Raw genomic sequence first — 24,179 nt, 5'->3', positions numbered from 1 at the left:
AAAACAAGCATACAGGCCACATATTGAACAGTGTGGTATACAGACGCCTTATCTATCTGTGGGCTACAAATTGTGGCATTTCAGGCCTCCGTTCTACTGTATTTGCTGTCTGTTACCCTAGGTTTATACACTATTTTGGGTTAAAAAATAAATCCAGACCACATATTGAACAGTGTGGTATCTCTGTCAGACGCCTGATCTATCTATGGGCTACAAGTTGTGGCATTTCAGGCGTACATTCTACTGTTTTTGCTGTGTCTTAGGCTAGTTTCAGACTAGCGTTTTTTGCCAGCAGCGCACGCCGCCGCTAAGCCCCGCCCCCTGCCCACCCCATCCGGTCATCGCCTAGTATCGCACACGGTTGCATGCGATCTGCACACCCTATCTTTAGCATAGGGTGCGCTGACCGTGCACTAGTAGAATTTTGCGTGCGCTGCGCCCTTTTGACGGTGCGCGCCGAATGCACCATGTTGCATTTTGGTGCAATCGGAGCACCGTCAAAAGGGCGCAGCGCACGCAAAATTCTACTAGCGCACGGTCTGCGCACCCTATGCTAAAGATAGGGTGTGCAGATCACATACAGCCGTGTGCAATACTAGGCGGAGATGACCGGAGGGGGCGGGGCTTAGCTGCGGCGTGCGCTGCTGGCAAAAAACGCTAGTCTGGAACTAGCCTAACCCTAGTTATTGACACCAGTTTGATAACCAAAAATAAATTTTTACCTACAGTGCAGATATTTTAAAGTGTGGTTTTCCCACACAAGGATCACATACAAGTTCGCTACCAATTCAGCCATTTGTAATGAACGTGGAAAATATTGTAGTCCACTTAAAATGGGCAAGGTGCGTGGCAAGGGAAGGGGAAGTGAATGTGATGGTGCATGGGCAAGCTGAAATTGTGCCACAACAAACACCGACATCTTCAAGCATGACCTTCCTGTCCGAATTCATAAGGGATCGCAGAACTGCACTATTGAAACCAGAGCAGTGTCAAAAGGTTGTTGGTTGGATAGCGGATAATGTTTCCACTCACTTTTCCACCACCACCAGCACCCTGTCTTCCACACAGTCAAGTCCGAGTAGCTGTGAGTCTGGACCGCATATTTCTCACCCTGATCCTCCTTCCTCCCACCATGCCGAGTGCCCGGAGACAACCGATCACACACTTGGGCACTCTGAAGAACTATTCAGTTTTCCATTTATAGATTCGGTCCTCTCGCCCAGTCAACTTGAAGTGGGGCAAGAGGAGATCGCAGGTAGCGATGCCCAAATATCTGAGCAGCCACGGTCACACAAAGGCAATGGTGGGAACCAGTGGCGGATTATAATGAGGTCAATTTGGGCAGTTGCCCCGGGCCCAGTGGGGTTAAGGGGCCCACAGCCCAGGCCAGTAAATTGCCCCATTATAATCCGCCACCGCGCAGGGCCGGATTATAGGCAGGGCAGGCGGGGCTTCAGCCCCGGGGCCCCCACCACAAGAGCTTCTAAGGGGGCCCCCACCACATTCCTGCTGGCTGCTGCAATGGCACTCCATCTTCTCCCCACCTAAAAGTGAGTGACCGTGGGGGCGGCATTATGTGCTCTGCTACCAGCAGCATCTACAAGTAGCGTGAACGCTGATGCTGCTGGTAGCGTGCAAAGGCTTGTGATGAGATCACAGGAGGGAAGGTGTCAGGGCCCCCGATCATGTGACCCCTGTCTCCTCCCCTCCTGTGACCTCATCACAGGTCCTGTGCGCACAGCACAGAGCACTGAGAGCAGCCATGTATGTGGAGTGCGGCTCTGCGGGTGGAGGTCGGTGCTGGAGGCCCCATTATTCTCTATGTGGAGTGCGGCTCTGCGGGTGGAGGTCGGTGCTGGAGGCTCCATTATTCTCTATGTGGAGTGGGGCTCTGCGGGTGGAGGTCGGTGCTGGAGGCTCCATTATTCTCTATGTGGAGTGCGGCTCTGCGGGTGGAGGTCGGTGCTGGAGGCTCCATTATTCTCTATGTGGAGTGGGGCTCTGCGGGTGGAGGTCGGTGCTGGAGGCTCCATTATTCTCTATGTGGAGTGCGGGTGGAGGTCAGTGCTGGAGGCTCCATTATTCTCTATGTGGAGTGCGGCTCTGCGGGTGGAGGTCGGTGCTGGAGGCCCCATTATTCTCTATGTGGAGTGCGGCTCTGCGGGTGGAGGTCGGTGCTGGAGGCTCCATTATTCTCTATGTGGAGTGCGGCTCTGCGGGTGGAGGTCGGTGCTGGAGGCTCCATTATTCTCTATGTGGAGTGCGGCTCTGCGGGTGGAGGTAGGTGCTGGAGGCTCCATTATTCTCTATGTGGAGTGCGGCTCTGCGGGTGGAGGTAGGTGCTGGAGGCCCCATTATTCTCTATGTGGACTGCGGCTCTGCGGGTGGAGGTCGGTGCTGGAGGCTCCATTATTCTCTATGTGGAGTGCGGCTCTGCGGGTGGAGGTCGGTGCTGGAGGCTCCATTATTCTCTATGTGGAGTGCGGCTCTGCGGGTGGAGGTAGGTGCTGGAGGCTCCATTATTCTCTATGTGGAGTGCGGCTCTGCGGGTGGAGGTAGGTGCTGGAGGCCCCATTATTCTCTATGTGGAGTGCGGCTCTGCGGGTGGAGGTCGGTGCTGGAGGCTCCATTATTCTCTATGTGGAGTGAGGCTCTGCGGGTGGAGGTCGGTGCTGGAGGCTCCATTATTCTCTATGTGGAGTGCGGCTCTGCGGGTGGAGGTCGGTGCTGGAGGCTCCATTATTCTCTATGTGGAGTGCGGCTCTGCGGGTGGAGGTCGGTGCTGGAGGCTCCATTATTCTCTATGTGGAGTGCGGCTCTGCGGGTGGAGGTCTGTGCTGGAGGCTCCATTATTCTCTATGTGGAGTGCGGCTCTGCGGGTGGAGGTCGGTGCTGGAGGCTCCATTATTCTCTATGTAGAGTGGGGCTCTGCGGGTTGAGGTCGGTGCTGGAGGCCCCATTATTCTCTATGTAGAGTGTGGCTCTACGATTCGTGACCCTCGTCACGTGACGAGGGGGGCCCACTGAGTCTGAACTGCCCCGGGCCCTGGCTACCCTTAATCCACCCCTGGTGGGAACATGTCACAAGAGGTGGACGATGATGAGACACAACTTCCAGCAAGTCAGGTGGAGAACCAGGGTGTGGAAGTGTAATCCGAGTTGGTGGATGACATAGTAACTGACCCAACCTGGCAGGAGGACATGGAGAGCGAGGACAGCAGCACACGGGGAGGGAGGCGTAGCACCCCAACAGGCAGGAACAAGCAGTGTGTTGCCCAGTAGGAGCAGAGTGTGGGTTTTACCAATCCCAATTTCAGGGTAAGGCCACAAATTTTTTTTTATTTCGGGGACTATTGTGGGGATCCAGGAACAGGAACGAAAGGCAGTGGGTTTTTGGGAGATATATTGTCGGGCATATAAATTAGTATGGTGGGCGATCAATTGTAGGACTTCTGGGCTAACGAAAATTTGGAAAATATCAAAGGGGGTAAAATTGGTGACATTTAACTTTATTGCAGGGGCTGCAGAAAAAGGTGGAATTTGAGGGGAAAATTAACTCTCAAGATACCACAAAGGTGGGGGGACTGCGGCACTTGATCCTGCTTCTGAAGGCATCAGCAGTGACTACCAACTCCGCTACCATCAGGCCGTCGGTGTGAAGAGTCAGCTTTAGCTGAGTCGACTTTTCTTTAGCATGGACCCTCTGGGTCATGGCACCCACCCACCGAGGGCGAGCTGACCTTGTGAGGAACCACCCCCTATACAGGGAGTGTCAGGGGCAAGACCAAAGGGGTGAGCCACCACAACTGCTGGAACCAGACGGCCGGCTCAAGGAAGACACAATGTGAGTGTCTGACGACCAGGGACGGGCAGGAAACAAGACAAGACATAAGTTCAAGGTATCTTCATCAAGGAAAACTTCAGGGTAACATCAGGTACAGGACGTGAAAACACAGGGAAAACACAGCAAGGTGCGTGCAGGAGCCAAGGTCCATGGCATGATACGTGCTAGATGGTATGCCTGGGTACAGGCAAAGGCACGATGACGTCGGACTCCGGACAGCAGGCAACGATCGACAGGATCAGGGCATCAGGATGCGGACATAAGCTCCAGACATCAGGCCGCAGACATCAGGCTTAGGATCTCTAGCAGCGATTGGCAGGTTCCGGGCATCTGGCAGGCAAACCAAGGTTCAGGCAAGGAGACACGACAAGGTTCAAAACATGATGCGTGTTAAGGAACACGCCAGGGTCCAAGGCAAAGTTCAAGGCAGGATGCGTGTGTAGGGGACACACCAGGGTTCAAAGCACAAGACAGGGTGCGTGTGTAGGGCACGCCAGGGTTCAAGGTCCAAGGTCCTCGGCGCGCTAAGGAAGCCACCAGGATTCAAGATTCAAGGTCCTGCGCGTGCTAGGGCATGCCAGGGACATGGTACAAAGAATGGTCCTGGCCGTGCTAGGGGGCACGCCAGGGTACAAGGTTAGCAGCGGGTCCCACACGTGCTAGAGAACACGTTGGGCTTTGAAGGTCAGGACTGGTGTCCTGCGCGTGCAGAGGGCACGCTAGGGTCAGGGTTCAGGACAGAGAGCGGAACTAGCAGCGGAGCGTAGGCCGAAGCCCAGAGCCGGGTCAAGGCAGAGCCTTGAGACTAGTCCGGGACAGAGACATAGAACTAGCAGCGGAGCGTAGGCCGAAGCCCAGAGCCGGGTCAAGGCAGAGCCTTGAGACTAGTCCGGGACAGAGACATAGAACTAGCAGCGGAGCGTAGGCCGAAGCCCAGAGCCGGGTCAAGGCAGAGCCTTGAGACTAGTCAGGGAGTGTGCTAGAGAGCACCATAGGACAGAGTCTAGCAGCGGAGCGTAGGCCGGAGCCCAGAGCCGGGTCAAGACAGAGCCTTGAGACTAAACACGGAATACAGGACGAACAACAAGGCAAGGAAGAGCTTAGGCAAAACATAGCGAAACAGGCAAAGGCAGAGAACAGAGTAAGTACTTAAAGGCAAAGCATAGCAAAAGCAAACACAGCATGAGAGACAACACAAGACATGGCACGAGACAAGAGTCAGAGTATAAGCACAGAGCGTGTGCAGAGACGCACCACAGAGCAGAGTGCAGGGGCACAGAATACAGGGAGCGACCGAGCAGACCAAGCAGCCATGCAGGGAAGCAACACGATACTCAGGCCCCGACCATAGGAAGGGGCGGTCTGATATAGCACCATAGCACCTGGACTTCCGGGTCAGGACCAGGGAAGGACTTCCGGTTCCGATCCTCCAGGGTCATAGAGAGCATTGCTAGATCAGACTGGCTGGACCATAGAGAAGGTCACATGCTCAGGGGTTCCAGGAATACAGCGGATTGCAGAATCCGACAGTGCTGGAACATATTAAAGGTCACATGATCAGGGGTTCCAGGAATACAGGGGATTGCTGAATCAAAGCAGAGACGGATGGTTACCTAGCGATAGTGTGCAGCCATGAGGGAAGGCGTGCGTACACACTGCTCCATGCGTCTTGCGGCATCACAGTCATGAGGTGCGCCTGTACACACTGGCGAGACCCGCAGGGCGCCCTCAGGGACCCGGACCTGGGGACAATGAGGCATGACAGGCATAACAATGGGGATCATGCAGCGCAAGCAGCATGGCCGGCATGATGGGCATGATAGTGGGATCCCGTGGAGGAAGAGTTGTTGTCCCTTACTGAAAATTGCTCTACTTCAGAGGCAGAATTCGTTTAACTGCCGGAGCTGCTGAAGAAAAGCATTCTGTACGCTTGTTCAGCACTAAATGTTCTGCGGACCATTTCTTTATTTGCCTACCTACCAAAAAACAAACGCTAATCTAACACTAGTATTTTTTTTACTGCCTAACCCTAATAAGCCTAACCCTAACAAGCCTAACCCTAAGGCTACTTTCACAGATCAGTTTTTTGCCATCAGGCAGGATCCGGCTATTTTTAGAAAACCAGATCTGGCGAAATCAGGCGGCGGATCAGTTTTTCTCTCATTGAATTGTATTAGCACCGGATCGCGCCGCATGGCCTTCCGTTTCCTCCGTTTTTTGCCGGATCCAGCAAAAATTTTGATTCCGGCATCTGGAATAAACGTCTCTAGTAACGTTTTTTGTCTGCGGCGAAAAACCGGACAGCGCCGGATCCGACGCTTCCGGATTTTTGCCACAATGAAAGACTATGGGCGCCGGAATGCGCCGGATCCATAAAAAGACAGATCCGGCCACCGGATACATTTTTTTAAGTCTGCGCATGCTCAGGTCCAATTGGCCAGGCCCCAGAAAACAGATATAACCTGCTAGACGGATCCGGCAGAAAAACGGATCCGTTTCTTCAGTTCTCCAAAATTTACGCCGGATCCGGTTTTTCTAAAAATAGCCGGATCCTGCCTGACGGCAAAAACCTGATGTGTGAAAGTAGCCTAACCCTAATAAGCGTAACCCTAACTTAAAAAAATTTGAAAAAATAAAAATCATAAAAAAAAATTATATTTTTTCTTATTATCCTCTGACAAAGGGGATGCGGGGATTAGCAGTGCGGGGGTGGGTAATTGGAGGTTTAGGGGTTTGCGGATGTAGAAATGATTTTTTGTTGATTTTTTTTTGTCTCTTCTCTCCCAGAACAATTAGGCTGTGTGCACAAGATGTGGATATCCAGCGGATCCGCAGCGGATTTTACCGCGCAGAAACGTTGCATATCCGCATTGTGATGTACAGTAGCATGTTAGTCAATGAAAAAAAAACGCTGTGCAGACGCTGCGGATTTTTCCGCACGGTTTTCCTACGCTGCAGATTTTTCCACGCGGTTTTCCTGCGGTACAAAATCCGCAGCATGTCACTTCTTTTGTGTGTTTTTTTTTCCACCTCCCCTGTCTCCAAATCCGCAGGGGGAAAACCGCAGTGGAAAACCGCACAAAAACGGCAAGAAAAGCGCATTAAAAATGGAAGAAATCCGCAGGAAAAATGCAGGTCATTTGACCTGCAGATTTCTTCCATTCTGCGCGGAAAAATCCACAGGGCAAAAAAGTACGTCTGCACTCAGCCTTACAAGGAGAGAAGAGAGAGGCACAGCCCAAGTGCTGCCATATTTGCAAATATTGGGGGCTTTTGATCACTGTGATAGGGTCTATCACAGTAATCAAAAGCCAGCAGCTAATGAGAAAATTCTCCTCTGTTGCTGTGTGCAGGGAGATCTTGGTGGGAGCACTGCGCTTGTGTATTTTCTTTCTGCAGAAGCAAGGAGGGGGACCGGGAGATGACTGATCCGGTACCTAAGGTACCGTGGTGGGCTCAGGGGACCCCATTTCTCTCCTCACATATGTCAGATCATATCAGAGGAGAAAGAAGTGGATTATAAATCATACTTTTCTTATTTGATCGCCGTTAGTCGGTGAATAACGGCGATCACATGAATGGGGACGATAAAAACCGACCCGAATCATGTTCTTTGGGGTCTCAGCTACCCCCATAATTCTCAAAGGAGGCAGTCAGAACAATGCTGAAGTTGGTTTCTTATTCGTCCAGTTTCTTATTCAGGGCTAAATTCGGTTTCTTATTCGGCAATTTCTTTTTTTATGTTTTTTACAGGTTTAATGACAAAAATAAAAAATTACAGTAACAAAATACAATGCAGCGAGGTGCACTGATGTGCATGCAATTAAAAAACAGCTACAAAAATGGGCACAGAAGCGTGTTATTGAAAGGGTTAAATGAATTTGGACCACATCTCCCACACTGCAGACACACAGATTGTGCCCCACATCTAATTCAGGTCACTCCAGCCTGGTCCAAATGTGTTCTGAGCATCAGAATGGGCATCAAAGTGGGCAGACAATCAATTTTGATGATTTGAATAAGTAATGTATTTTGCGGTTTATAAGATGCACCAGATTATAAGACGCATCCCAAATTTTGAGGAGAAAAATAGGAAAAAATAACTTTTTTTTTTAACTTTTTAATAAAATGGTGGTGCTTCTTACAATCCATGCATCTTATTGCTTACCGGGGGTGGTGGCTGCGGAGAAGCGGGGTCCGAGGGTTGCTGCTGGCGGAGGCAGGAGTGTGGCGATGCTGTGAACCCCAGACTGGGAGAATGGGGTGTTTGGATATGCAACGCTGCAGGTGTTCGGTGGTGCGGGGGCTCCACTGACATTTTGTGAAAGCCTGGAGCCCCCGTACTTCCATGGTTTACTTTGCTAGGGGGGCGCATATGCAGATGGAGATCGTGACGCTGAGATCTCATCTCCTGAGATCTTGGTGCTGAGATCTCCATCTGTGCATGCATTGCACCCAGCAGCCATTTTTCTGGAGTGCACCGCAATGTAAAACATGGAAGTGCAGGGGCCCCGGGCTATCACAAAATGTTGTCGGAGCCCTCGCACCACCAAACACCCGCAGAGTCGCACCTCCAAACACCCCCTCATCCCAGCCTGTGGCCTGCAGCCTGCAGCAACCTTCCACTTTTGCCTCCTCCAGCAGTAATGCCCGGGACCCTGCCCCACCGCGGCGGGTAAGGTATATTCGAATTATAAGATGCACCCCCATCTTCCCCTCAAATTTGGGGGAAAAAAGTGCATCTTTTAATCTGAAAAATACAGTAACTGGTGTTTTTTCAGGGGTTAAATGACTTTAGGCTACTGATCACACACCAGCGTCACATACATAGTGATGGCCCACATGAAATTCAGGTCACTCCAGCCTCGCCCAAATTTGTTCTGGGCATCAGAACTGGCATCAAAGTAATTTAACCCCTGAAAAACACCAGTCACTTATTCCAATCTGTGAAAATTGGCTGTTTGTCCACTTTGCCAGTTCTGATGCCCAGGACCCATTTGGGCCAGGTTGGAGAGTCCACAGTTAGAAGTGGGACATCACTATCTGTGTGCCTGCAGTGTGAGATCAGTGGCCCAAAGTCATTTAACCCTTTCACCCCTTCAGTGTCCACTTTGATGCCCCATTTTTGTGCCAGTTTTATCATTTGTGTAGGTGTTTTTAAGCATATTCACATCAGGGCACCTCGCGGCATTGTTTGTTATTTCTCTATTTTGTTTATTTTCGTTGTTAAACCTGTAAAAAGCAGAAAATAAGAAACCGACTTCAGCATCGTGCAGTCATGTGGCACTGGAGAAAGTCACAGTTCTCTGGGCCTAGAGGGAGACCTATAACAAGAAATGGTGGCGGACAGCAGTGAGTGAGGGAACCAACCCCAGCCTGCACATGCGCACCCTGAGAGTCTCTAAGCTTTGCTCTCCCCCACTATCGTCACTAGGTGGCGCTGTGTCCGCGCTGCGCGCTCCAGTTTCATCTGTTTGGCAGGAAGCAGGAAATGTCTGCAGCTTCCTCTTGATTATTACCGAGCGCAGGTACGTGCCGCCTGTGGTGATGGCGATGTCCTCCGGTATTCCTGCACCGAGCCGCCGTGTGGTCACCTGTATCATCATGTGGAGAGGGGCAGAGCTCAGGCTGCCGTTGTTTTCCCTGTTATATGAGGGAGTGGGGCAGTGCTGTAGGAAAGTGTGTGGTTGTGCAGGCAGATACTATTTATGTATGTGGGGTCATTAATGCCCTGACGTATGTGTCATAGTGACATCCACAGAGCCCTCATTAATTTGGTATAGCAGTGTCCCTGTAGTGCCTAATTCAGGGCTATGGTAAGTTCCGCTTGGCCCCATATAAGTGATGTCTGCCAGACCCCCATACTGCCTCTTATGCATTATACAAAGTTCACCTTCGCTGGCCCCCACAGGCGAGGTGCCCGCTGGTCCCCCACAGGCGAGGTGCCCGCTGGTCCCCCACAGGCGAGGTGCCCGCTGGTCCCCCACAGGCGAGGTGCCCGCTGATTTCCTCCCCCACACACACACACACACACACACAGGTGTGTTGCCCACTGATCCACCTGCCCCACAGGCGAGGTGCTCGCTGATCCCCCCCCCCCCCCACACACACACACACACACAGGTGTGTTGCCCACTGATCCACCTGCCCCACAGGCGAGGTGCTCGCTGATCCCCCCCCACAGGGGTGGTGCCCGCTAATCCCCACAGGTGTGGTGCCTGCTGATTCCCCCACAGGCACAGTACGGGCTGTGCTCCAGTAGTGCCTCATATAGGTTATGGTAAGTTCTGCCACCGCTGGGCCCCATAGGTGCACTATCCATAGTGACACAGCATCATCCTGCTTTGCCCAAAGCCAGAAGTTACTAGAACCAGCCGCACACAGGTAACGTCCCCATCCTGGGGCAGAGAGGGGAGCAGCCGGCACAGACTGCACTCCAGGACCCTTGGTCACTATCTAGGGCTGCTGGTGAAGATGTTGGACCCTCACTTGATCTCATAGAATCGTAGAGTTGGAAGGGACCTCCTGGGCCATCTGGTCCAACCCCCTGCTCAAAGCAGGATTCGCTAAATCATCCCAGTTAGATGTCTGTCCAGCCTCTGTTTGAAGACTTCCATTGAAGGAGAACTCACCACTTCTCGTGGCAGCCTGTTCCACTCATTGATCACTCTAACTGTCAAAAAGTTTTTTCTAATATCTAATCTGTGTCTCCTCCCATTCAGCTTCATCCCATTGCTTCTAGTCTTTCCTTGTGCAAATGAGAATAAAGTTGATCCTTCTACAATGTGACAGCCCTTTAGATATTTGTAGACAGCTATTAAGTCTCCTCTCAGTCTTCTCTTTTGCAAACTAAACATTCCCAAATCCTGCAACCTTTCCTCATAAGACAGGGTTTGCAGACCGGTCACCATTCTGGTCGCTCTTTTCTGAACTTGCTCCAGTTTGTTGATGTCTTTTTTAAAATGTGGTGCCCAAAATTGGACACAATATTCCAGATGAGGTCTGACCAAAGAGGAGTAGAGGGAAATAATGACTTCACGTGATCTAGACTGTATGCTTCTGTTAATACATCCTAGAATTGCATTTGCCTTTTTTGCTGCTGCATCACACTGTTGACTCATATTCAGTCTGTGATCTATTAGTATACCCAAGTCTTTTTCACATGTGCTGTCACTTAGCCCTATTCCTCCCATTCTATATATACTTTTTTCATTTTTATTGCCCAGATGTAGTACTTTGCATTTCTCCCTGTTAAAAACCATTCTGTTAGTTGCTGCCCACTTCTCCAGTTTATTTAAATCTTTTTGAATCCTCTCTCTCCTCTAGTATTAGCTATCCCTCCTAGCTTTGTGTCATCAGCAAATTTAATCAGTTTACCCTCAATTCCTTCATCTAAATTGTTGATAAAGATGTTGAACAATACAGGGCCCAGGACAGAGCCCTGTGGTACCCCACTTGAGACATTCTTCCAACTGGATGTGCAGCCATTTACGACCACTCTTTGGGTCCAATCACTAAGCCAGTTATGAATCCACCTAACAGTTGCCTTGTCCATTCCATACTTAGTCATTTTTTCATGTGTGATACCGTGGTGTGGCCATGTTACCAATAGCAACCAGTCTAATAACTTGCAAGGAAACCACGCAATCATGATGAACACTCACTTTTTTTGCAAAAGAAATGTGTTATCGTGATTGTTTCCTTGCAAGTTACTGCATTTCGATATTTTAAAGAGTTTGTCAAGTTTCAGGAAATTTTGGGCCTTGGCTGCAGTTTATTATAAAAAAACAAGCCGCACTTTATTCATCCCTGGGTCCACCGCTGAGTCGCCACCAGGGCTGTGGAGTCGGTAAGCCACAGTTGCGACTCCGACTCCTGGATTTTATCAGGCTCCGACTCCGGGCTCCGACTCCTTCATAAATGGCCAATTCATAACAACAAATTTACTGTTGTAAAATATTAAACATCGTGCTTATTCAGTTTCTCACCATCATATAAGTAATCAGACCACTTAGAGCAAAAACTACATTTATTAGAATACAATTAGAATATAGCAAATAACTTTTATAAACTTTTCTAAACTGTAAGTAAATATGCAATAAACACTTTTATGCAGTTAATAAGAAGAAATCTATAAATTTGTCGTCAGAAAAAGTATTGCCTCTGTCAGATCCTCCTTCATGGATGCCCTCAAATCTGATCTAATTATTTTGAGAGCAGAGAACAACCTCTCTACACTAACTTGTGTTGGTGGCAAAGCAGTAACCACTCGGGCAACATCTCTGACAATGTCAGGATACAGAGGAATCGCTTGTTGCACTGTTATTTTTGATGAACGATCAAATTTCTCAATTTCTTTTAGTGCACATGAAAAATTCTGCTGAAATGTACTGGCTGTGTTCCTTGATGGGGATGACTCTTCTATGCGGGAACGCTTTGCACGGTCCTTGTGATCCAAATATTTTTCGAAATTAAATTCTTCATCAGTTGATGATGAGGGTGAAGATGTGGCAGGACGACCAAATTCTTCTTGTTCCTCCTGACTGTTCTGCAACCCTTTCATCCTTACTGCTATTTCAAACAGAGCTTCTTTTCCTTTACTTAGCTGTTGATCATCTAGAAGAATCCGATGCATTGGGTCTACATAAACAGCTGCCAAAAGAATGTTATTTTGTAATAGTAGCTCCTCTCTCCGTTTCATTGATGTAGCAATGCCACTTGCAATTAACCCTCCTCTTTGGGACAGGCGAAACATCAGGTTCTTCCACTCCTTTAAGAAAATACCTGGAGTTAAGTCCTCTGCTTGTAATTTTTTAGTCACTGTAAATGGGTGCTCTAGCAATTTTTCCAGCTCAGTCACCTGATTCCACTGACTTTCATTTAGCGTCAGTTGAGGGTTAGCCATGTCTACAAGAAAGGTTTTCAGTTCAACCAAGCGCTGAATCATTAAGTAAGTACTGCCCCATCGTGTGGCTTGATCAATAATTGCCCCTTTTCCAGCACGTCTCTTCAAAATTGAGTCAACTTTAGGGGTTCTGGCAACAGTAGCCAATTTTCTCACCTTGCCAATCAGTGCAGCAGCATGTCCTTCTTGCAGACTGTCTCTTATAGCCAGCTGTAGCGTATGCACAACACAGCGCATGTGATGAATGAAAGAACATATTGACACAGTTTCAACAAGATCATCTAAACTATCATGTTGCTGTTCATCTGAAGCAACTTCAGTTTGCTCCTCAGTTACAATACTGTGTTCCTCTATTTCAAACATTTCTGTGTCTGTGGACCCAGAATGTTCTTCTAGCTGCTGGTCACCACCATTACTCTCATTCATTAGCTTAATAGTACTTATCATATTTGAAGCATTGTCAGTTACGACAGAACTTGCTCTTTTTTAAATTCATAGTCTTGCAGAACCTTTTCCACCAAGACCTGGAGAAACTCACTGGTGTGATGAGCTTTGGTGTCTTTTACTGCCAATGTCTTGGTAACTATTTCATTTTTGTCACAAACAAATCGGACATTGATGGCAAAATAGTTCACTCTGTGACGTGTGCAGGCATCCATTTTAAGAAACAGAAAGCGTCCCTTGAGAGTTTTTTTAAGTTCTTCCTTTTGTTTAAAAGCGTCTTCGATTACTAATTTTCTAATACTCTCTCTCTCTCCAGAGAAACACCAAGCTTGCGGGCCATTTCCCCATTCAGACACATAAAAGCTGGTCGTGAAAATAATGAAATAGGCACACTATCCTTTGCAACAAGCTCTATGATCTGTTTTTTAAATGTATCTACTGTCATTGTCACAGTAACTTTGTCACTGACAAAATATCTTGCAACTGATGGCTGCAAAGTTCTCTGCTCCTTTGTTTGGCTGGAAGAGCTGGGCACTGGTTCATTGGTTTGGATGCAGTCTTTCTCATCCACTGCTTTCAGTACTTCTGGATGAAAGCACTGTAAATGTCTCTTTAGATTAGAAGCTCTGGTAGGAGCATTTTTATCTTTGCCTGACTATGCACTCATCTTGGCTTCACAGCATTTGTTTTCGTCTGGATCATTTGTCATACACTGACAGACATAATGTTTTCTATCTTGAGTGATGGTGAAATGTTCAAATACAGCTGATTTAATGTGATGCTTCTTTGACATTCTCAGGTTTTTAATTCTGCATTCACAATCCAAATGACAATTGTTTTTCCTAAAAACAATTGTACAAAATTATTGCCAGGTCGTACAACTGATATAGTGGTCAGTAATACTGTTATTATTCCTCATGTACTCACAGTTAACTGATGCAAAGTTTGTTGAAAGGATTATACTTCTTACAGTCTTCCTCTTCTGAGTAGCAGGCAGCTGTGAGATGCTTGGAAGGCGCACACCTAGTATGATCTAGTCTAGAGGAGGAGCTTTACTACTAAGAATTTGCAACACATTTTCACTTTCAGTTTCATACATTGTAAGTAGGGGGGTTGGGGCAGCATGAGGTTAACCAAGTATAAGATTAGATAAGGGCAGTGGAGAACAGTGACACACAAGAAGTAAGAAATGTCTCTATCTCCAGCAGAACAGCTTATCACTGTTGTTCATAGTTTGATAGAACATATATATTTGAGTAACATTTATAAAATTCATATGAAAGTTCAATTATGAAATATTAATACATTTTTTTTAAAGCTGGAGTCGGTACATTTCTACCAACTTCGACTCCAACCAAAACTAACTCCGACTCCACGACTCCGACTCCACAGCCCTGCTTCCAGTAAACCTTTATCTACACCAGTGGTCAATCTGTGTGTCCTATAAAATTCCCTACTTGATGTTCTTCTGCATCTGCCTATTACCCCCCCATACCTCTTCCTGTGTCACTGACTGTGGCTTGGATAGTGCACATGGTCAGTACAGGTCTGTGCTTAATCTGGCTATTTGAAGAAGGCTTATGTTTCTAGTACTGTGCTGTGATCCTTTATGTTTTCTACTTTCTTATTTAGAATAATGGGGAAAAGCTGCAAGGTCGTATTGTGTGGGCAACACTCAGTAGGTAAAACCTCCATCTTGGAGCAGCTGCTCTACGGAAATCATGTGGTTGGTAAGTTCAGTTGGCATAGCTACTTCTGAATGATGAGAAATTGAATTGATGCGGGCATAGTCACGGTTAATAGAGTGGAGCTTCATGCTCTCCTTCTGATACTCTCTGGTACATTCTCTTCCTTCCACCCTTCAATGCTGGTAGACTAGTTGGTGTGAAAAAAACAGAGTATATCTTAATTACCCAGACGACTTTGTTTTTGCCAACCAAGAAGAATTGACTTTTTATCTGTATATTGGATTTGCGTGTTGATTTCTGGTGGGTCAGGAGGACAGACTTGCGGGCTGATGTACCATTTAACATACTGTGTAAGTCTGTAATAGTGACTTGTAAGTTAATATACCATATAACATAGTGTTTGTTTATCTTTGTTTGTTGCGGTGTGCTGATATGCTATTTGTGCATTGTATTCTGGAGCCAGTTTGTTGACTTCGAAAGTAGAGGGAAAGAATGTGAGGGTGTACTGAAGGACACAGGGTAATTCTAAAAATAGCTTTCATGCCTCGGGTTTAAAAAGACTGAGATCTCATCACACGGAGCTACCAATAGGAACATTCTGCAAAACGCTCAATGGACGAGAGACAGGACTGTAGTCAATTCATCATGGCACCATCACAAGAGACATGGATCTATGGTTCCATAGGTAACAACCTTGGGGTTTTTGGCTCCGGTAGGAAGGATACAGATCTTATCCATGGGACTGTTTAGAGAACGGCAGAGTTGGGACTCGCTGGTCGCCTGGTTCCATGAAGATGCTTGGATAAGTCAGGTGGTGACTCTTGTGTCAACTGGCTTTGGACCTTGTACAGACTGTATAGACTGTTCTGGGTTAACTCCCTACGCTTGTCGTTACCTCTTCTCTGTGTGTATCACAGATGGAATAGCGTCCCTGGGACCTCTGACATATCATCTACCATTATCCCGGTGAGTCAGCGGAAGGCTGAGACCATGTAGTTGGCACCATCTTGGGGTAATTGCTGGGATTGTTCTGTTTGCTACTGGGTGTTGTGGTTCAATAAAGTATTGCCACACTGTTTTACCCTAACCCTTTGTTGTCTGTGTAGTGTTCTGCCCACAGGGGAAAAGACAGCAGGCGTTCAGTGGGATGAACACTGGTCCATTCAGTCTTGCTAAAGGCAGCCGGGCCAGCGGACGAGAGTACCCACTGACCCCGTTTCTCCACACTTGGCATTTGTGCAAACCTGGCATTAGATACCTATAGACAGTAAGTTAGCTGCCATACGCAGTGGGATCTACTGGTGGTCCAGTGTCCGTAGTGGAGGATGAACATATATTACAATAAAAAACAAAAGACTGTTTGTGCAGAGATAAAAAACATGGCTGCCTTCTTCCAGATGCCCCTGCTGTCCACAGCGCCCAGGAAGTGTAGTATTTCAGTTCAGCTCTATGGAAGTAAATATGGCTGACATATGGTCTGCTTTCTGGAAGGAAGACATTATTTTCCAGTGTTCTCTTTTACAAATGTTAATGTGCATTATTGTCTTACAGGATCAGACATGATGGAGACGCAGGAGGATATATACATTGGATCCATTGAGACGGACCGGGGCGTGCGGGAGCAGGTTCGCTTCTATGATACACGAGGACTAAGGGAAGGAGCTGAGCTCCCTAAACATTGCTTCTCAGGCACTGATGGATACGTTCTGGTGTACAGTGTGGATAACAAGGACTCCTTCAAACGGGTAGAGGCTCTGAAGAAGGAGATTGATAGATCCAAGGATAAGAAGGAGGTAACGTGATTTCAGTCTGAGAGGATTATTCTTGATGAAGCAGAAATTTGCAATAAAGTTTTTGAATGTTGTTTACTTTTATCAAAGGTGTTACCAACCTTTAGTACTGATCACCAGGGTAGATTTGTGTTTGATTGTTGGGGGTTTAAAGGGGTTTGCCAGGTTTGGGTTGAAAGTCTGAAGTTACTCTATGTGACTGCAGACTAATGACTCCTTAAAGTCCATGCATGTTCTCCTCAACAAGATGGTACTTGATGGAGAGCCTTAAAAATAGTCTGGGAGTCCTTCAGTTAGCGGACTAAAGCGCCCAAGCCAACTGGTGATGGGCATTTGTCGGATGGGAGAGGAGTGAACTAAGCGACTGGTTTGGTTAACAGAGGCAGGATAGGAGATTCTGTTTTCTTTTAAGAATCACTACCAGAATTAATCTGAGTTGCTGCAAGTTCGCATTGTATTCTGCTGCCGTACAGGTAATGTAAATAGCTGGCTGACATGGAAATACCTCTCTGTTTAGCAGCGGTGGCTACAAAAACAGTTTAATACAGCGTCCATGTTGTTTCCATAACTCCCATTCACTTGTATGACAGATGCAGCATTGTATTGTAGACCTGACCACCTCTGGTCGATGAATAAACACAGATTTTCCCGTGCAAATCATAAATGGCTTAGATTACCATTTTAAAGGGCACCTGTCAGCAGAATTGTGCCAGGTCGGCGCCATTATACTAATGAAAATAATACCTTGGTTGATGAAATCCATCTTGTGGCTGTTTCTTAATCTTTATTCTCAGTTTTGTGTTAATGATATGCCCGTGTCCTAAGGCGGGGTTCATGTGTGTGGTGCTCTGATTAGATATTCGGACAGGTCACTGATCCCTCACTGACCTGCCCCCTAGTTTACATAATGAATACCATCACATACTGAATAATAAAAAAAAAAATGCTTGTGCAGGCAGGTTCTGGTCGTTGCACCTGCGCTGCAGCATAATCGCATGGTTAATGTGGACTTAATCCCTTTTGCAGATTTATTTGAGCGAGGGGAAAAAAAGTCATTTTGAAAATGGCGCCCGGGGCGCCTGAGCAGTAGCAGCTATCGGTTTGTATAGAGATCCGATAGCTCGATAGCTGCTGTGGTGCTGGCGGCGCCATCTTGCTGGAGAAGAAAAAATGTCCTCCACCAAGATGGCGCTGTCCTCGCCTGCACAGTAGCAGCTCTCAGAGATTTTTTTTTTTCCTTGCTCAAGTAAATCTGCAAAAGGGATTAAGTGCCCATTAACCATGAATGCAGAAGTGTATTTTTTTTTTATTCAGTATGTGATGGTATTCATTATGTAAACTAGGGGGCAGGTCAGTGAGGGATCAGTGACGTGTCCGCAGTCTGCATTATGAATATCTAATCAGAGCACCAGATACATGAACCCCGCCTTTGGGCACAGGCATATCATTAACATAAAACTGAAAATAAAGATTAAGAAACAGCCACAAGACTGATTTCATCAACCAAGGTTTCATGTTAATCAGTATAATGGCGCCGACCCGACACTGTGTGTAGGTTACTGTGCACAATCCTGCTGACAAGTTCTCTTTAATACAGCAGCCTGCCAATGCCAGCAGACAGTCACATAACCTATTATGAAAAGTCCAACTGAGACTGATCTGTTAGTATTGGATCTTACTTACAGTGCTTCTTGTACACAGTTAGTGTGGTCGCTTTAGTGATCTCTTCGGGAGGATGAACAGCATACTGGATATATAATGTTGTGGTGCCGTTTGCTTTTCCTTACTATATCCCACTCTTAATTTTACAGCGTATTCACTTACTTTCTTTTCACTTATTAGGTCACTATTGTAGTTTTGGGGAACAAATGTGACCTCCAGGAGCAGAGGGGAGTGGAGCATGATGCCGCTCAGCAATGGGCCAAGGGCGAAAAGGTGAAACTGTGGGAAGTGTCAGTGGGTGAGAGGCGTACCCTGATTGAGCCTTTTGTTTTCCTGGCTAGTAAAATGACCCAGCCCCAGAACAAATCAGCCTTCCCGCTAAGCCGAAGGAACAAAGGCAGCGGCTCTTTGGACAACTAGATGTGAATGACCTCTTGGAGAGAGAAGGTTACATTGAAGACCGAGAGCATCACTGCATGCAGCACCCTCACACATTCACCTCCAGACTCTATCAATTGTTGGGTGCAACATTGAGGATTTGCCCCAGATTGTTATCTCATCGGAGCACGGATGGCTCGACTACTGGTAATCGCCTATTAATTTCTGGGAAGAATCCTTAAAGACTTGTGTATTATTTACTGACATGTGCTCTACCTTTGTGAACCTCACTTGTGTCCGTGCTTCGGATTTAGAACAGAGCCAATCATTAATGAATTGTGGCTAAAAGATCGATGTGAATGATCTAGAAAACTTGTGGTTTTAGCTATTCAGTGTAAAATGAGTATAAAGAAGACATGCAGGAGTGGGTAACAGCCATGATGCAATCTTGTTTTTTATTATTCTTACATTCTGTAATGCTTTTCAGTATCTTTTACTTCACCTTTTGCTTATATGGCAAATTCACTTTTATATCTTCATTGCCACTATGATGGATAAGACTTGCATGGGTTCATTAGTCCGTTTAAAGCAAACCTGTTACCAGGTTTGGCCGATGAGAGTTACGGCCGCTGCCTTTCAGGACTTATCTGCAGCATTCTATAATGCTGTAGATAAGCCCCCGGTCCAACCTGAAAGATAAAACTTATTTTTCTTATTACACTGTCCGATGAGTATCGCAGGTCCGGGTCCGGCGCCTCCCATCTTCTTATGATCACCGCCCTCCTGCTTGCTTCATGGGTAACCAGCATCGCACTCCTGCGCAGGTGTACTTATTTCCCCTGTTGAGGGCAGAGCAAAGTCCTGCAGTGCACAGGCGCCGGGAAAGGTCAGAGAGGCCCAGGCGTTACTATGGGGGAATCCTCAGCTACAAAAGGATATAGAGGTTACTGAGACGTCTGTAGTCTTTGTTCATGGACAGACCATAAACCTCAATAGTTTGTGGATGCAGTTTTTTCTGGATATAATGCAATTCCCTAATGTATTTGCTTGTGCACATTGCAGCCCGGAAATACATTTATTACTTGTCCCCATTCCAGTGTATACATTACAGCTATTCCATGTATCTTTTTTTAAAATTCTACAGAAAAGACTAAACAAAGTAGTTTTTAAAAGTATATTATCCAGGTTTTTACAACTGCTGGCCTGTAATTAGATTGTGTGGGTCTGATTCTTGGCATCGCTGCTCATCAGCTATTTAAAGAGGCTTTGTCGCTCTTGCTAGCGCTGTGGACTATTATTGATGACTTATTCTAAGGATTGGTAATACAGTTAAAAAAAAAACCTGGACCCGTGAATCCACATGTCTATGAAAGTATCAAGTATCATTCTCTGCCAACACTCTAAAATATGTATGTAAAGAGACTGTTTAGTTGGCGCTCTATTTCATTTTGTGCCTTACATGTGGTTTATATTATTTTGTGATGTTCATGACTTATGGTCTATACTGCATGACGGATAGTTGCAATAAATACTTACCGATAAAAGGAACATGTCACCACTTTTGACTGATATGAGATCCAGCCATTACTTTTCAGGCCTTATATACAGCATTCTATAATGCTATATATCTGCCCAGAACCCGACCTGTAAGAGAAGAAAAAGAGCTTATTATACTCACCTGCGGGGCGGTCAAGTCTGAGCGGTGTCGCTGGTCTTGGGCCACTGCCTCCCATCTTCATTCAATGCCGTACTCCTTCTTGCTTCATGTGGATGACGCCTCCCAAGTCATCACACAGTGTCCTCCAGCATCACGCTCCTGTGCAGGCATACTTCTCGGCCCTGTTGACCAGCGACACCCCTCGGATGCCCCGCAGGTGAATATAGTAAAAGGTCTTTTTCTTTTCTTTCAGGTCGTGTTTTAGAATGCTGTATATCGGGCCTGAAAGGTGGTGGCCTTGCTTCATATCGGCCAAACCTGGTGACAGGTTCGCTATAAAGAAAATATCAATGCTTCCCTTGGCAGCTGTAGATTTAGATGTTGTTTCTAACCTGCATATTTTAATTATCCTGGTTTTCCGACTGGGCAGGGGCTTCCTCATATGATGTAAGAGCTGTGCTTTGGTCCCTCTTTGCTCCAATATCATACTGTTTAACTGAAACATTGGAGCATATTTATCAAAACTGTCTGATTCTCAGACACACAGCATTTTTCCGTGTTTTATTGTGCGTTTTTGCTGCACCAGCAAAAAGAGTGACATTTGTGAAATCTCTTGCACTCGCTGCTTACATTTTCCTTGCCAATTTGAAGCGGTTTCATATCTGCAGCCTGTCAATTCTTTCAGCAATTTTGCAGTGTTTTTCATTCATTAAAATGAATGGGGGAAAAAACAAGCATTTTATGCAACGTTTCCGTGCTAACATTCCACTTTTCGCAGTAGATTTTTCTGCCGTAAATACTGAACGTGTGCACATACCCTTAGACATTGCAAATTTAGACTTCACAAGTTTAAAATGTGCTGCATTTATCAAAGTGGTTCATGCTTTTTGATAAATCTGTCTACATCACATTATTAGTTCGCTCACTTTGTTCCAAAAATGTATAACGCATTTTGGCTCAATTTTTTGTAACATTGTGTCACACCATAAGCCACATCCCTTTGCTTTGTAAGACAATCTTTTATCAGCAATGCCATGTCTTCTAATCAGACAAGTCATAAGTGTCTAAAGCAGATCAGAGATTTGTTTTACATAGTAACATAGTAAGGCCGAAAAAAGACATTAGTCCATCCAGTTCAGCCTACAAAATTCTGTCAGAATAAGTCCCCAGATCTACGTCCTTCTAAAGAACCTAATCACTGTAAGAAACAATATTGTTACGCTCCAGGAACACATCCAGGCCTCTCTTGAACCCTTCGACTGAGTTCGCCATCAACACCTCCTCAGGCAAGGAATTCCAGATTATCACTGCCCTAACAATAAAGAATCCTCTTCTATGTTGGTGGAAAAACCTTTTCTCCTCCAGACGCAGAGAATGCCCCCTTGTGACCGTCACCTTCATTGGTATAAACAGATCCTCGGAGAGATATTTGTATTGTCCCCTTATATACTTATACATGTTTATTAGATCGCCCCTCAGTCGTCTTTTTTCTAGACTAAATAATCCTAATTTTGCTAATCTCTCTAGGTATTGTAGTTTTCCCATTCCCCTTATTAACTTTGTTACCCTCCTTTGTACCCGCTCTAGTTCCATAATATCCTTCCTGAGCACCGGTGCCCAAATAAAATAAATAATAAAAATGCCCCTTTGTGAGATACTGCAGCTACATCTCCCTCCTCTCTCACCACCTTGTTCTTTATTTACTGTTTTACACTAAATTGATTTTAGGGTCGCTGAGCAGGTTTCTAAATATTACAGGGGGACAAGAGGTTGCTGCAAGGCAAGAAATATATATTTCAAAGCTTGATGTATTCATGTATGCAAAGTACCATTCAACAGCAGGTTCACTTATGAACATCATTTATTTAGCTGATGTAGTCAGTTGTGAGCAGTCGCTACCGATAATCGTTTTGTCTGTGATAATATGGAGAGATACGCAGGACAGAGCTCTGCTGATTTTGTCCATTTTAACTTTTTTTTTTCTGTATACGTTTTACTGATGTTTATTTTGAAACATTTGTTATAGAAGTTATATTGATAAAATCCATTCCACATATTGATTTTATTGTTCTGTTTTATTTTAACCCTACCCTGAACCCTGTCTATGACGTACATATACTGAGGAATTGAGCCACTCCATACTGTGAGAGTGCCAACTGTATTACACACCGGGCATCTGTCTCTCTCTAACAGCAGCGACCGGAGCTAGGTCCAATTGCTTCAGTTTAACCATTTTGATGACACTGATGGCTGAATTTAAATGACTTCTTATTTCCTACCTGCCTGGGGAGATCGATATTTTTGCTATTTGTTACAATATTGAAGTATTGCAATATATAGTACAAGTTCAATTCTCCAAGGAGAACGAAAAGCATAAGTGAAATGTATTTAAAAAGTTTCTAAAAATATTGAATAAGAAAACAAAATAAAACTTACCCCTTTTTTCCAGGACGTCCACCTGACAGCACCACGGAGGATGTCCTCCTCCTCCTCCTTTCAGGGACAGGAAAAGCACATGAGAGGTTAAAAGGTCATGTCCCACCCCCTCTCCCTCAGTGTTTTTCCTGTCCCTGCATGGACGGACACACGAAAGACTGTGCTGAACTTACCGGAGGGGCTCAGGGGATCGTGCGGCCAGTCCAATCCTTCCCCTGTCAAGAGGTCCCGGGGCCGAAACTCTCCGAGGGGGAGTCCCTCTGCTCCAAAGGCCAGGAGCAGGACGATGCTCCTGGAGGGAGCCGTTCCTCCTTATGGGAGGCTCTCGGCTCCAGGATTCACCGCCATAGCAGGCGATGGTCGGCTCCCTGTAGGCGGCTGGCTGAGCGGGCAGCGGCAGGAGGATGGCGCAGTCGGCGCCGGGAGGAAGGAGCGGCGGCTCCAACAGACCGCGGCCCCAGTAGACCGCCATAGCAGGTGGGAGGCGGCTCCCCGCAAGCGGTTGGCTGAGCGGGCACCAGCGGCAGGAGCATAGCGCAGTTGCGCGCAGGCGCAGCCCAGGCAGGAAGTGGAGGAGGCGGCCTATCGCGAGAGTTTGCGCGTCACGTCCGGTGACGTCACACGCCGGCCTTGAATCCCAGCGCACGCTCCTGAGGTCCACATCGCTCTGCAGAATCGCGCAGGATGGAAGGAAACGCTCCAGCAGGTGGAGGGGTAAGTGCGCAGACCACCCTCCCCCACCCATCCCCGCAGCCCAGATCTGAGTAGGTGCCCCATTCTGTATTATTAGGAGAAGGGAACCCTGGCAGAATCCCCCTCTGGGGTGAAGGACCCGGCAAAAGCCACCTCCAAATCGGTCCGATGCCCTGTATGTAGGATAAAGCTGCCAGACACCTATAACAAGACCCTATGCGGACCCTGTACCTCAAGCGTCATAGGCGAGGAACAGCCATCCCTCCTTTCCGAAATGAGTTCGCTGATAAGGGAGGAAGTTCAGGCCTCTACAGCCAGCCTCGCACGGTGTCAGTCCCCCAGCCCTGGGCCGAGTCGCAAGCGTCCAAGGTGGGAAGCAAGCCCTAGTGAGGAGTCCGACTTCCGGGATTCAGATCAGGAGGAAGAAGGTGAGATCCTGGGGGATAGACAGGATCAGAGCAGGAAGTACCTATTCAGACTGGAGGACACGGACGAGTTGGTCCAGGCAGTCAGAAATACTATGCAAATAGAGGAAGTCCCTAAACCACAGTCCAGACAGGACTTAAGGTTTGGAGGACTAGTGGCCCGGAAACAGGTAGTGTTCCCCGTAAGTGAACACATCAAGACAATGGTCCAGGAGGAGTGGAAAGAGGCAGAGCGTCGGTTGATACTCTCCCGAGAC

At 46.9% G+C, this 24,179-nt stretch overlaps 1 protein-coding gene across 3 annotated transcripts; it reads left to right on the top strand.

Annotated features, from left to right (window-relative positions):
• Nucleotides 1-2,147: 2,147 nt before the first annotated feature.
• NKIRAS2 (NFKB inhibitor interacting Ras like 2) lies at nucleotides 2,148-22,428 on the top strand. Of its 3 annotated transcripts, none has more exons than XM_073572368.1 (4): nucleotides 2,148-2,170; nucleotides 14,826-14,923; nucleotides 16,433-16,674; nucleotides 18,514-22,428. In XM_073572368.1, exons 2-4 carry the CDS (start codon nucleotides 14,830-14,832, stop codon nucleotides 18,751-18,753), a joined length of 576 nt encoding a protein of 191 aa, XP_073428469.1. In that variant the 5' UTR covers nucleotides 2,148-2,170; nucleotides 14,826-14,829; the 3' UTR covers nucleotides 18,754-22,428. The 3 variants fall into 3 exon arrangements, with proteins under 3 accessions (XP_073428469.1, XP_073428468.1, XP_073428470.1); XM_073572367.1 differs by lacking the exon at nucleotides 2,148-2,170 and adding an exon at nucleotides 9,221-9,372; XM_073572369.1 differs by lacking the exons at nucleotides 2,148-2,170; nucleotides 14,826-14,923 and adding an exon at nucleotides 9,297-9,372.
• Nucleotides 22,429-24,179: the final 1,751 nt, after the last annotated feature.

The sequence above is a fragment of the Dendrobates tinctorius genome, unplaced genomic scaffold, assembly GCF_039654945.1.
Source record: "Dendrobates tinctorius isolate UK_male_01 unplaced genomic scaffold, ASM3965494v1 ptg000032l, whole genome shotgun sequence".
Taxonomy (NCBI): domain Eukaryota; kingdom Metazoa; phylum Chordata; class Amphibia; order Anura; family Dendrobatidae; genus Dendrobates; species Dendrobates tinctorius.
This window is presented reverse-complemented; position numbering and strand designations above follow the sequence as displayed.